Source organism: Theropithecus gelada, chromosome 11 (assembly GCF_003255815.1).
Source record: "Theropithecus gelada isolate Dixy chromosome 11, Tgel_1.0, whole genome shotgun sequence".
NCBI classification, from domain to species: domain Eukaryota; kingdom Metazoa; phylum Chordata; class Mammalia; order Primates; family Cercopithecidae; genus Theropithecus; species Theropithecus gelada.
Window position 1 is genome coordinate 16,047,923 of NC_037679.1, and position 13,525 is coordinate 16,061,447.

The following is a 13,525-nucleotide window of genomic DNA, read 5'->3' on the forward strand; positions in this document are numbered from 1 at the left end:
AAAATGGTTAATTTTATGCTATGGGAATTTCACCTCGACTTAATATATACTCAATCCCCTCCAGGCGACACACCTTTGGCTCAGGCCTAGGCAGCTCTGCCATCTGCCAAGTGTGGCTTGTATAACACACAACCTCTCTGGGCCTCAAAGAGGGTGAAGAAATCCATCCTCCCCAGAGGGATATCTCCAGAATCAAACGGTATGAAGTGAGGTGAAAGCCCTCTGAGAGGCAGGAAGCTCTGCTGACACACAATGTTCACCCATAACATGCAGCTCAGAATCCCTTACCCGCTAGTTTGGAGGGAGAGACAACTCTGCTCTCCCTCCCCCACACCCCATCCCCTGCTCATTCCCTGCCAGCCACCCACCACACCCTTCACGCAGAGAAGTATAGAGCCACAGGGGGAGGGCGCCATTCTCTCTCTCCCTCCCCATTTAGGAATCTCCCTGAAGCTTTGACAAAGCCCCCTTGACACCCCACATTCAATTTTTTTTTTTTTTAACTCTGTCACCCAGGCTGGACTGCAGTGGCCTGATCTCAGCTCACTGAAACCTCTGCCTCCTGGCTCAAGCGATTCTCCTGCCTCAGCCTCCCAAAGTGCTGGAATTGCAGGTGTGAGCCACCATGCCCAGCCATTTAATCTTATCTTTCTCCCCAGATTCTCACCTCCAGTCACAAGATGAAGGCAGGGAGCTCACAGCCCTGTGAGGGGCTGGGGAGAATGGCAGGGTTGGGCCAGAGTCATTAAAAGCCCAACTGATTTTCAGATTTATTTTAACCCTCCCCTACACCTCCACATCCAATTTCACTCTAGTAGGAATTAAGACAGGGGAGGCTGGGCGCGGTGGCTCAAGCCTGTAATCCCAGCACTTTGGGAGGCCGAGACGGGCGGATCACAAGGTCAGGAGATCGAGACCATCCTGGCTAACACGGTGAAAATCCGTCTCTACTAAAAATACAAAAAAAAGTAGCCGGGCGCAGTGGCGGGCGCCTCTAGTCCCAGCAACTCGGGAGGCTGAGGCAGGAGAATGGCGTGAACCCGGGAGGCAGAGCTTGCAGTGAGCCGAGATAGCACCACTGCACTCCAGCCTGGGCGACACAGCCAGACTCCGTCTCAAAAAAAAAAAAAAAAAAAAAAAAGACAGTGGAGAGAGGGATTCCAAGTTGACTTAGGGAGAGGAAAATACATATATATGTGAAGCATTTGCCACAGGCCCGGCCTGAGCTAAGCACTTTCCTTCCCTCAACAGCTCCTTTAATTCTCACAGCATCCCTTTTAGTAGATAATATTGTTGACCCCACTTTGCAGAGGAGAGCACTGAGGCTAAGGAAAGAGGTAAATTCATTCAGCGAGTGAGGGAGGAGTTGGGATTTTAATGCTGGCAGTATGACCTCCCTGCCACTGGCACACCAGGTCTTTTGCTGGGACGTCCCCTGTAACCGGATTGGGGGAATGCAGGAAAAACCCCCGCCTTCTCCACAGAGCCTCAGCAGTGACAGCTACTTCCCGGATGGGAAGGGCGGCCGTGAAGCCTGCACGGAAGCCAGCCCCACAGTCAAGGGCCCTCCAGCCTCCTCACAGCTCCCCACAGCCTGGACCTGCCGGCCCTCCCTCCAGGACGGAGGGGCTCCCAAGGGAAATTCAGGTGAGTGTCGCCCTCTCCCAGGGAAGATGGGAATCAGGGCTTGGAGACAACTGGCTTTCCCGTGTGATCCACAGGTTTTCCTAGGGGTGAATCAGATGTGTGTGGTGTGCGTGTGTGTGTGTGTGTTCCACACTCATGGTCCAAATAACGAGACAGAAAAAGAGCAATGAAGATCTGTGCAAAAGGGCTGAGGAATGAAGTGCCAGGAGAGAGGTGGAGGTTGGAGACCACCTAGGAATGGCAGGTGTGGGGGCATTGAGGGGGTTGTTGAGGGAGAACTGTCTGGGGGTGGGAAGAAATGTTGGTGGACACCAACAGCCCTGGCCTCTTCCACCTGAAACCCCTTAAGAAAGTATCTCTGCTCTGGGGTCAGAGCTAGCAAGTAAGTTGTGTATTATTTATTCACAGTTTGAAAGCTAAACTTCCCTTTCTTGCCTCATCAGCCCCAGAATCTTTCCCCAAAGCCCCCGACTCCCTCTGGCCTCTACCTTGAGGACACAAGGCTCTCAAGGTCTGCTTTCCCTTCCAACCCTCCTTTCATCCCAATAGGTGTGTGCTGGTCCCAATGTCAGTGAAACCCAGCTGGGGGCCCGGCCCCTCGGAGGGGGTCACCGCAGTGCCTGCCAGTGACCTTGGAGATATCCACAACTGGACCGAGCTGCTTGACCTCTTCAACCACACTTTGTCTGAGTGCCATGTGGAGCTCAGCGAGAGCACCAAGCGCGTGGTCCTCTTTGCCCTCTACCTGGCCATGTTTGTGGTTGGGCTGGTGGAGAACCTCCTGGTGATATGCGTCAACTGGCGCGGCTCAGGCCGGGCGGGGCTGCTGAACCTCTACATCCTCAACATGGCCATCGCGGACCTGGGCATTGTCCTGTCTCTGCCCGTGTGGATGCTGGAGGTCACGCTGGACTACACCTGGCTCTGGGGCAGCTTCTCCTGCCGCTTCACTCACTACTTCTACTTTGTCAACATGTACAGCAGCATCTTCTTCCTGGTGTGCCTCAGCGTCGACCGCTATGTCACCCTCACCAGTGCCTCCCCCTCCTGGCAGCATTACCAGCACCGAGTGCGGCGGGCCATGTGTGCGGGCATCTGGGTCCTCTCGGCCATCATCCCGCTACCTGAGGTGGTCCACATCCAGCTGGTGGAGGGCCCTGAGCCCATGTGCCTCTTCATGGCACCTTTTGAAACGTACAGTACCTGGGCCCTGGCGGTGACCCTGTCCACCACCATCCTGGGCTTCCTGCTGCCCTTCCCTCTTATCGCAGTCTTCAACGTGCTGACGGCCTGCCGGCTGCGGCAGCCAGAACAACCCAAGAGCCGGCGCCACTGCCTGCTGATGTGTGCCTACGTGGCCGTCTTTGTCATTTGCTGGCTGCCCTATCATGTGACCCTGCTGCTGCTCACACTGCATGGGACCCACATTTCCCTCCACTGCCACCTGGTCCACCTGCTCTACTTCTTCTATGATGTCATCGACTGCTTCTCCATGCTGCACTGTGTCATCAACCCCATCCTTTACAACTTTCTCAGCCCACACTTCCGGGGCCGGCTCCTGAACGCTGTAGTCCATTACCTTCCTAAGGACCAGACCAGGGCAGGCGCACACTCCTCCTCTTCCTCCTGTTCCACCCAGCATTCCATCATCATCACCAAGGGGGACAGCCAGCCTGCTGCAGCAACCCCCCACCCTGAGCCAAGCCTGAGCTTTCAGGCATCCCCTTTGCTTCCAAATACTTCCCCCTTCTCTCCCTCTCAGCCTCTTACATCCAGCTGAGGTAGAGGCCAGGCTCCTCCCACAGTGAAGGAAAAGACACAGGTGAGAGTATAGGTGGGAGATTTGGGGGGATGTAGAGGGGAGGGTCAAATTTGTGTCTATCTTAAAACACAGAGGTATGGAGAGGGAGACAGGGTCGGGAGGGATAGAGAGCAGGCCCTCAGTGTTGTACTATTTGTCTTGGTCCTTGTGTCTAAGGAGCCATGCAGAAAAAAAGGTGAAATAAATGGGAGAGATAGTCATGGACTCTGGATCTTTTAAAAATCTGCACTTCCAGCTGGGATTGGGAAGGGAGCTGAGGCTAAAGAGGTGCTCGGCAGAGGAAACTAGACACATTCATTTCATAAATCACTCTGGCCGGAAAGAGTGAGCTCTGCAAGAACGTCACAAAACTCCTTTTGTGTTTGTGAGCTTGTTGATCTTCCAGCTCACTATGCAGGTTATGGGGACAAGAGGCCAGAGGCCAAGGAACCAGGCGACCCCAGCAGGACGTTCTCCAGCTGTGCATCCTATGCACAGCTATGATAAGTGAAGGGGGATGGGGATGTCAGGGGTGGGGGCAAAGCCAAGGTCTGAGACCTGCACCCTGCAGCTGGGTCAGCTGCAGGGTATCTCCACCCTCGGCCATCCAGGAAACACAGCTCCATTTCCTTGTTGACACCCTCCCCTCCCCGTTGTCCATCCTGCTCCCTCCCCACAAGCAGAGGAGCTGTCCCAGAGTCAGCTCCTCATAGCTGACCTCCTCCCAGCTTCGGATCTAGGAAACTTCCAGACGTCTTCTAGGGAGACACAGAGCTACCAGAAAGCCCAACCCACCCCCATCTCTTTCTCTCCAGATCATAGGAAAGTATCAAGGGATGTCATTCTGGGAGCAGCCCTTGGGACAGCCAGCAGCAGGTGCTGACAGATGCTCTGTCCTTCACCCTCTGTCCCCAGCACCAGATGGGGAAGGCCACAGTGGAAACTTCTCAATTCCGTCACAGGGCAGAGCTCTGACACTGTTATAAGTCAGTTCTCCCTGGCCATGTCTTTTCATAATTTTCCTGTCCCACAACTTAGGTTCCTTAACACTTCTTCTACAGATGAAGCAAAGAAGTCCTCTGTTAACAAGTAGATCTTCTGGAAAAGGATCACTTACGTTTGGGAGACTAGGACCCTGTCCATGAAGAACTCTGAAGTAAAGGCCTAAGAACAGGATCTAGTTTCCGCCTTCCAATTCCACGTCCTTTGCCTCTTAATCCTGCCCATGGTGAGGGGACTAGAATCACTGATAGCCTCTTCGCCATCTCCTCTGTCCTGCTCAAGTGCTTGACGTATCTGGAATGTTTAACTTGGAGCAACTACTCACTGACCTGGAGACCACCTGTTCTGCTTTGAGAAATCAGACCTGTTCTGTGGATGCACTGACCACGTGCTCCAATTGCATACGCACCCAGGTTTGTCAGGAGCATGGAAGGAAACCTGCATCTCCCTGCTCACTGGGCCCAAACCTGAAAGGGTCTTATGCTGCAGACAGCTGCTCAGTAGCACAGAGCTGAAGGCTTTTTGAATCAGGAGTCTGGGTTGCGGCTTGGGTCGCAGTAAGGGCTTAGCCTACCAATGCAGAATTCACACTGAAAAAGACTTTCCTCTCTTGTCCCAAAATAAAGAAGTAAGCCAAGATGTGATGCCCCTATCACTGCCTCCTCTGACGTGGGCTACAGTTGTTTCCCAAAGGAAACCTAATTTTACATCTCTGTCATATTGCAGGTCACCTCAGAGGCCACTCTCCCAAGATTAGTTATCACCCTGGCAGTATGAATACTTCCCTAAGGCCTCCCATCCATGGAGGGGAAGAGTGGTAACCAGCTGTTACACTCAGCATCTACTGAGCACTGATGGGAGCCCCGCCTGGGCCATGTGCTCTGGGGCCAAATGGACATCACTCCCTAACTTCTTGAGGTCTGTCTCCTCTGTGGAAACACCCGTATATCAACCTCATTAAACTATGCCAAACTTTTGCCTCCTCCCTCTTTCAATCTGTCTCGCTCCACTCAAAGACACACCATGTCCCAGCAAATCAAATGGCATTGGCAAAACAAATTGTAGCCAAATCTCTCACTTAGTAACATTAGTCCAAGTAGACACGGGCAGGGACCCACCACTCTCTCTGGGCTGACGGAGGATCCTCTCAGGAATACCCCCTGAAAAGGTTGAGTCCTTGACTTAATTTCCCACTAAAAACAGGTCAACAAGTTAATCCTGGGGAATTCCAGCTACAGAAAAGGAAAATGTGCTACCTGAAAGAATTCTGGCATCTGCTGGGCAGAAATGTGCTACTGAAAGGGTGATGAGCCCAGATATTCTGAACTCCAGGTATGAGCATATTCATAGTAGGTAGGAAGAGAACTCTCATTTCAAATTTCTTTTTTTATTCTAAATAAAAACCACACTTTGTGCTGAACAATGGAATATAAAAGAATCAGATGTACAATGATTTTAGACATCTACTATTTGGGGAAAAAAGTTTACAAAATATACAAAACTTTACAGCAATAGATAGTAAACACTTAAATATTAGGAGGTCAGTACTTATTAATTTAATGGAAGGAGTTAGACGTCAACAACTCTTCTCTGTTTCGTAAGAGACTTTAGCTATTCAAGGTGGGGGCGGCGAGTGGATTGAACAGGGGAAGGATTTTAAAGAAACATCAAAATCGAGTTTCATTTTCATTCTGATGTTAAGCTTATGATGCATAACCACACTGAAACTAATGCTGTGCACCCTGCCTCCTGACTCATTTGGTACAGGATTTAGGGAAAAGAGTCCCAGATGGGTGCAGACCACTCCATAGAGCCCACTCCCATACCAACAAATACAGTGTCCATCTAGAATTTGCTTTGGAAGTAGTCTGGGGCTTGGGGAAAGGGCCACAGGAGGCCAGAGGAGGAAGAAAATTCAACACTAGCAAAAACATGTCTAGGAAAAAGATATTTAAGCCCAAAGGTTTCGCCTGGAGACAAACAGGTACTCATAGATCAGAAAAGAAGGATGTTAAAAAAAAAAACTTTTACCCATCTCCTGGTTCTTAAAGGTCACCTGGGCCTGACCCCTATCCCACCTCCTTTCTTCCTAACTAGCCATGGACGATGGGAACTCCATGGAGTCATAAAATTTAGGACCAAATACTAAGGTTTAGCAGAGCTTCCCAGCAGGTGCTATGGCATCAGTAAGTCACCAGTGGGTCACTGGAGTGCCAGGATACTAATCTCTGCCTCTGGCCACATGGAGCCTCTGCTGTTTAACCCCAGGTACCACACAAGTATTACCATTTTCCCCTCAGAAAACAAGTTGGGAATGGCCTCATATTTGGTTTAATGCTCTATGATCATTCTTAATAATTTGTGAATAAGAGAGCTCCACAAATGATGTAGCTGGTCCTGAGTACATACCAAGAAAACAGGAGAAGAGGATGTTCAAGGCTTAAACAGAACTTCAGAGTAACACAGAAGACAGTACTAAACTAGGCTCCAGGAGAGAGGGAGCAACAAAATCAAATGAACGGAAAGTCAAAACAATTAAAAATGCAAAATAAAATGAATACCTTCTACCAGGTATCCCAGGGTGCCCTATGCCACAATATAGTGTTTCAAGTAAAACCATTCAGAAGAGGGTGAGCTAGAGGCAGAGGAAGCAGACATGACTTTGGCGGGGTGGAGGGAAATGGGGAAGTTCAGGTGTGAATATAAGGGTCCCCAACAGGGAGAGGGTTTGGTCAACAAATCTCATAAGCTACTGATCCTATGACATATCTGACTGGGACCAACTGGGCCACCCTGATCAATCTGATCAGCCCCAGGGGGATCAGGGGATGCAGTTTTCTGTCTCGTGTTTCAAGGGCACAGTTTCAAGGATCTGCTTTTTGGTTTACTGGCAAAAAAGGAAAACTTCACAGTTTCAGGTTAAGTACACAGACCACCCAGCACCCATGATGCCCTCTGTTAAGGAAAAAGGTTTCTCCAGCACATGTATCTGCTCTCAGCCACTTGGCTGGTTCTAGTAATTACCACCTCTCTCACGCCAGCATTTCAAAAATCAGTCCTCACCAACAGTCTGGGAGGGACTGCTCATGCTTGAAAATGTAGCAGACACTTGATTGTAGTCTGTTACACATCTCCTTCTTAATTCTAATGGTCAGTGTGAGTAAGAAAGGGAGAAGCCAGTCAGCAATGAAGAGTCTCAACACTGCTTTCCTGATGAGGATGTCCTGAGGGGACACTGAACAAGGTGGGTTTAGATGGTCTAAGGTGGACCTTTAAACTGGCCACTGTACAAGTCCCTTCATCTAATGGTCACCACACCAGACAGCCATGCACTCCGACTCTGAGGCTTTATCAGTTCAGGGCTGGGGAGAAGCAGCAGGTCCAACAGGGATGGAGCTTTGGTTTGTCTGACATCTCAATATAAATAAGGACAGGAGGCTTCCAAACTGTGCAAATAGGTCCCTCATGTCACTTGCTCCCCTCAACCCTGTCCCCAATCTACTCCATCACAGGATGGAAAGGGGTTGAAAGGCCTGGAATTTAACTGGCCTGAACTTTCTAGAACATACACCCATGGCCTAAAGTGTTCCCTGGGTTTATTATGCTAGAGATAATCTGGAGAAGAAAAGAATTTGCTTAAGGGCTTGACACGTCCTCCCTTAGTTATACCCCTGGTTCTCCAAATCTCTGGTCAAGGCTGTTTTCTAGAATATGGCTACTTGCTGGGGAAAAACTCATTTTCCTAAAGTCTCTTATACAAAAGACATGCTGGGTAATGTGTATACAAAAACAAAAATAAATAAATATTAATGTCCAAAAAGGCTTTGTGAGTTAATGAAAACTAATTGCTTGTGAAACAGCCCGGGGTGCTGCTGAATCCCACCAGGGGCAGTGTCAGGACTGAAGCCAGGGACTCCCAGAGCTCACCTGAGCAGGGTGAGGTAGTATGAGCTACTGAGGTGGCACCTCACAAGTATGCAAGATCGAGGGCCCTATCCCTCAAGCCTTCTTTGGGCAAAGCCCCTTAGAAAACCAAGTAAGAGTGGAGCTAACCAGCTGCGTGGGCTGGGCCGGCACACTCTGCAGCCACCCACGGAGGACCTGAACCAGCTGCCATCCAACAGCGACCCCTGGAGGTAATGGCAACGACAGATCAGGATAAATTCCAGCAGGTCAAAGGTGAGCTGCCAAAGCTCCGGCACTGTTAGCACAAAGTAAACAACAGGTTACCCGACTAGGACAGACAGTCAGAACGCACACCCTGCTACACACCACCAGTTACTCAGGTCCCTTTAATTCTGAAGGGCTCGCGGTCTGTGACTCCACCACTTCATGGAGTCAGCTCATCTAAACCACGGGCCAAACACTTCTGGGCAGGAGACCAGATATAAATTAAGGCAAGGCTGCTGCTGTCAGAGACATCCCCACCTCTCCACCAGGACACTCATTCACAGCCAACAGAAGTGGCCAAAACAGATGACTATATCAAGTGGTTCCCTATCCTCTCTGCCCCACAGAAGGTCAGACGTCCCGGGCCAGCACTCCATAAAATCCTGTTTCTTTGGAAATTAGGAGAAAAGAGAAACCTCTCCTGTCCATCCAGGCTGCCACTTCTGGCGGCACCGCAGGACACCTCTTCTGGCTGGCAGGGATTCATCCCAAAGCTTTCTGACCTAAATAGAAAGCTCTGTCCCTAGTATGGATCTAGCTGCCAAAAGATTTTCACTGTCCAATCAGCAGATTAGGGTCGTAGATAAGCAGACACCTACATCCCTGATACCTTGTCCCTGCTGAGGGCTAGAACCTGAGGGGACTGCCCTGCTGACCTGTCTTTTCTGAATGACCACATTCCCAAAATCTTTCTCATAGCTGGTCATCCCAGCTGGAGGCCTGGCGGTAACACCCACAGTGAAAACCTCCCTTTACTCCCTCTGTTCAGTGAGGCTGTTGGTTGGATTCTTAGCAGCATAAAACCTATCAGTAAACTAAAACTAGAGAGGCTGGGGAAGGGGGTCTAGTGGACACCAACTGCTTGACTAGATCCCAAAACCAGCCTCAAAAGAATAAAAAACACAGCCCTTCATGGGCAAGAACAGGTATGGAGGTAAATGTGATAGGGCTGTTGCTTCTCAAAAACAGTAACAGCTTATGTGCTATTTCTTCTTCTTTCCTTCTTTAAACACAACACAGAACAGAATTCCTACCAAGGCAAAATTATAACTTCAGCTGGGGAGGGACCAACAGCTCTTAGATATCAGCGTTCCAGCTGCCACGTGGGAGCTCCCCGTGGCTCTGCCGGGACCCAGTCAACTGTCCGGGTTCTTTTCCGCCTCTTTGGAATGGATGATGTACATGAAGGTCTGCTCGATGGTGAAGTCAGGGGGGAGGCTGCCTTTGTGCACACCAACATGCTTGCTCATGAGGTTAAGGGTGGAACTGTAGTGCCCACAGACTGTGCAGCGGTACATGAGGGCCCCCGAGTGTGTCTTTAGGTGGCACTTGATGGTTGAGCGGCCTCGGAAGAACTTGTGGCACACCTTACATTGGTATGGCTTCTCGCCCGTGTGGATCCGCCGGTGGTAGTTGAATTCGCTTGTGTGGGCAAATCTTTTGCCACAGACCTTGCAGCTATACTTGCTGTTCCCAGGTTGGCCCTGCAGCGCCAGCTCTTCACTCAGAAACTCCTCTGCTGGCAGCTTCCGCTTCTGGAGAGCCGGGTGCTGTAGCCCAAAACCAGGCCGTGCATCAAGGCCACTGGTGCATTTGTGCTGGCTGACGTGGTAGCGATAGGCAGCCTCTGACTTGAAGCTCTGGCTGCACAAGTGGCAGTGGAAGAGGGCATCTTCCAGGCTTTGGTGCACAGCCATGTGCTTCTCTAGAAGATGCCAGTCCACAAAGCTGTTGGCACAGACAGAACAGGAGAAGACTGAAATGCCGAGATGGGACAGCGTGTGCCACATGAGGCTGCAGAGGTTAAGGTGACGCTGGTCGCAGACACTGCAGGCCTGGCCCTTCAAGTTTAGGTGGTCAAGGATGTGGCCCCGGACCACATGGAAATCTTTGGCCAATACTTTCCCGCAGGCAGCACATTTCAGCTCTGGGGAGGCTGCTCCTGAAAAGACACCCAGCTTCCCTGGCAGGGGATCATTGGGGTGGACAATGATGTTGTTCTCAAATATTCCATCCCGTCGGTGAAGGGTCAGCTGCCACTGGGTAAAGAACTTAGTTTCACACATGTCGCAGGAGAAAAGGAAAATACCAATGTGGGACAGGACATGGGTTACCCGGGAGTTTCGGTCCTGGAAGTGGGTCTCACAGACCTTGCAGTTGCCCGTCAGCAGGTCCACGTGGTCCCGAGCATGCTGCCGGATCAGTTGAATGTTGGGCTCTAGAACTTTCTTGCACACCTGGCAGGGCATGGCCTTATTCTCCCGATTGTCATTCTCTCCAAAAGTCAGCTCATCCTCACTGTCATCACTCAGCTCAATCACCTCCTCAGCTGTGCCTATATCCTCAGCAGGGTCTTCAAACTGCAAGTCATCATCCCCCAGGTCCTCGAGCTGGAGCTCATCCATCTGCCCAAAGCCTGGATCTTTGGAGTGCTCACTATTGCTCAGACAGGAGTTGGTCTCAGTGGTAATGTCTACTGCATTGTCAGGGGTGAGGAAGCTGTTTTTACTGAAGTCTCCATTGCTTTGAACTTTGTATGGCTGGCAGGAGCTGGTGCTGGTCTGGATGCCCGTGCTGACAGTGCCTAGGACTGGCTGGGTCATCATGCTAGGAACGGACGTGAAGGGAGCAGGGGTGTCATGGTCTTCTGTCTTTGGTGGTGGTGGTGGCGGTTGCAGCAGAAGCAGGCTATGGTTAGCATCACTGGCAACATTCCTCTCTTCCTCTTTATAGCTCCCTCCAGCATCACTGGGCAACACATAGTTTCTATCAGCACCAAGGTGGTCCCCACCAGCTCGGAGTTCTCCAAGGGGATGGGCAGGTTCTGCCGAAGGACAACTCAGGGTACCAGAGTGGCTCTCATTGGTGCTGGTCAGGGGCTTGGCCCTGGCAGTGCTCTCTAGGTCAGGAAAGGTAGAGTGACAGGCCTGGAGGAGGTCCTCCATACCCAGACGCTCAGCCACCTCGTAGATGACTCCAACATTGATCAGGTCTGTGAAGAGTTCTGATGTGTAGACAAAGCTCAGAACCTTCTCAAAGTTGGCAGGGGTGATGAAGTCCACCACATAGGTCCTGGCAGCATCAAGCCCAGTATTCAGGAAGAGGTTCTGGAAGTAGCCAGCTGCACAGGCCAGAACAGCCTTGTGGGCCGGGAAGGAGCGGCTCCCCACCACAATGGTGACGTCGCACATGGTCTCTGAGAGCCGGCACTTGTTGAGTTCCTTCAGCAGGTTGTTGGGGTGGTTGGTGCTTTGCAGTTTGATCCTCATGCCCATCTTAGCAGCTCCTATGAAATTACCTCCTTATCAGCACAGTTAATCTGTGGACAGCAAGAGAAAAAGATGGATGGCCAAACACATCCGTGCAAAAGAGAGGCTATGCAGGAGAAAATACCACCACTCTGAATGTTTCCAAGCCCCGGGTGGGGATCAGGAGTAAACTGGCATGGAGAGTTCCTCCATTATGACAAGACAAGGACATCTCCCCCTGTATATACTCAAAGAGTTAAGACAAAAACCAAAAGGATTGATGACAATCTGATAGCTTGGTCTTAAGCTGGTGCCTAGAGACGAACTAGAGGCATTCCCTCGGACACAATCTTATACTTCATTACCAGAGCCACTGGATCAGATTTCTCTATTAATTTCCTCCCAAATACAAGCTTTCCTACTTCATTGAGCATATATTCTTTTCCCTCATGATGCCAAATGCCATGCACATGCTTGAACACAACTATCAAAGCTCCACTAGCTACTGAGGAACAGGTAAGTTAGTTCCATCTTTTAGCTTTGTCATTGCTGTGTCTTCAACCTCTCAATCAATCTCTAAATAAATCTCACGTTCTTGAATCCCCATCTCTCTCTGCCTATATTACATACCTGCTCTCTGGCCTTTAGATAACCCAGAGCCATCACAGTCCCTGTATTCTGTGAAGTTAAAACACTCAGAATGCACAGCAAAGCAAAGCAGAACACAACTGTGGTAGTATTTAATATTGTTTTAATATGTTGTATTCTTTTTGGCCACCCTTTTCGGGGTTTATATTTTGTTGGCCCTGCACTAACATATATTTACTTGATGCCGCAAGAAAGACTTCTAATTATACAGATAAGACTCCTAGAGGCTTGTTCACTACCACTTTCTGCCCTTTCTGACTCCTGCACGACTAAGGAAGAAGAGCTACTTGAATCCCTGTTCAGTCTCACAACTGTGCGTAACGCAGCCCCTTTCTCGATCTCTCCAGATTCTACCAACAACTCCCAACTTTTTCTGGGGCCCAGGAAGAATCTGAGTATTGTGGGGTACCGGCCAAGCATCTCCCGGGCCCTGCTGGCCACCCCTGAACGATCGGCGGGTCGCAGCACTGGGCAGCCAGAGTGGAGGGTGCGAGAGGGGGAGGCTGGGAACTTCCGAGGACACCCCAACAATCTCCGGGCGCCGCGGTCTCCCCTCCGGAGACTCGCATCTGGGAGGGAAGGGCGCTGCATCGGCTGGGGCGCTCCCTCTGGAGGCACCGCACGCCTCGGTCCCTCCACAAACAGCGCAGGGCTCACCCGGGTGAGCCTGGCGGGGGCACGGGGCTGAATAAGGGGCCAAGGGAGGAGCGGCGGGGCCGGCCGGGGTCGGCGCGCGGGCGGGGAAGATGGGTCCGGCCGAAGGGAGAGGGCAAGAGAACCCCAGCAAGAGCGAGAGAAATGCCGGCACGGGGGTCGGGCTTCGACCAGGGGCAGCCCTCGGCCTGGCCGCGCTTACCCGGCTCCGCGGGGCCCCGAGCACCATCGCCGCCGCCGCCTTACACAAAGGCCCCGGCCCGCCGCGCCCGGCCCGACGAGGAGGCGGCGCCGCCGGCCGCGGCCAGACTCTCCATCCGCCGCGCGGCTCGCCGCGCCGGCCCGGGCCGCCCCC

The 13,525-nt window shown here is 51.4% G+C and overlaps 2 protein-coding genes across 3 annotated transcripts; one reads left to right on the top strand and one right to left on the bottom strand.

Annotated features, from left to right (window-relative positions):
• Positions 1-1,444: 1,444 nt before the first annotated feature.
• GPR182 (G protein-coupled receptor 182) lies at positions 1,445-5,427 on the top strand. 2 transcript variants are annotated; one of them, XM_025403658.1, is made up of 3 exons: positions 1,445-1,647; positions 2,197-3,469; positions 5,177-5,427. In XM_025403658.1, exon 2 carries the CDS (start codon positions 2,213-2,215, stop codon positions 3,425-3,427), a length of 1,215 nt encoding a protein of 404 aa, XP_025259443.1. In that variant the 5' UTR covers positions 1,445-1,647; positions 2,197-2,212; the 3' UTR covers positions 3,428-3,469; positions 5,177-5,427. The 2 variants fall into 2 exon arrangements, with proteins under 2 accessions (XP_025259443.1, XP_025259442.1); XM_025403657.1 differs by lacking the exon at positions 5,177-5,427 and having other exon boundaries at positions 2,197-3,673.
• Positions 5,428-5,816: 389 nt separating this feature from the next.
• ZBTB39 (zinc finger and BTB domain containing 39) lies at positions 5,817-13,485 on the bottom strand. Its single transcript, XM_025403656.1, has 2 exons — positions 13,373-13,485; positions 5,817-11,939 (listed from the first exon to the last, which is right to left on the bottom strand). Exon 2 carries the CDS (start codon positions 11,893-11,895, stop codon positions 9,757-9,759), a length of 2,139 nt encoding a protein of 712 aa, XP_025259441.1. The 5' UTR covers positions 11,896-11,939; positions 13,373-13,485; the 3' UTR covers positions 5,817-9,756.
• Positions 13,486-13,525: the final 40 nt, after the last annotated feature.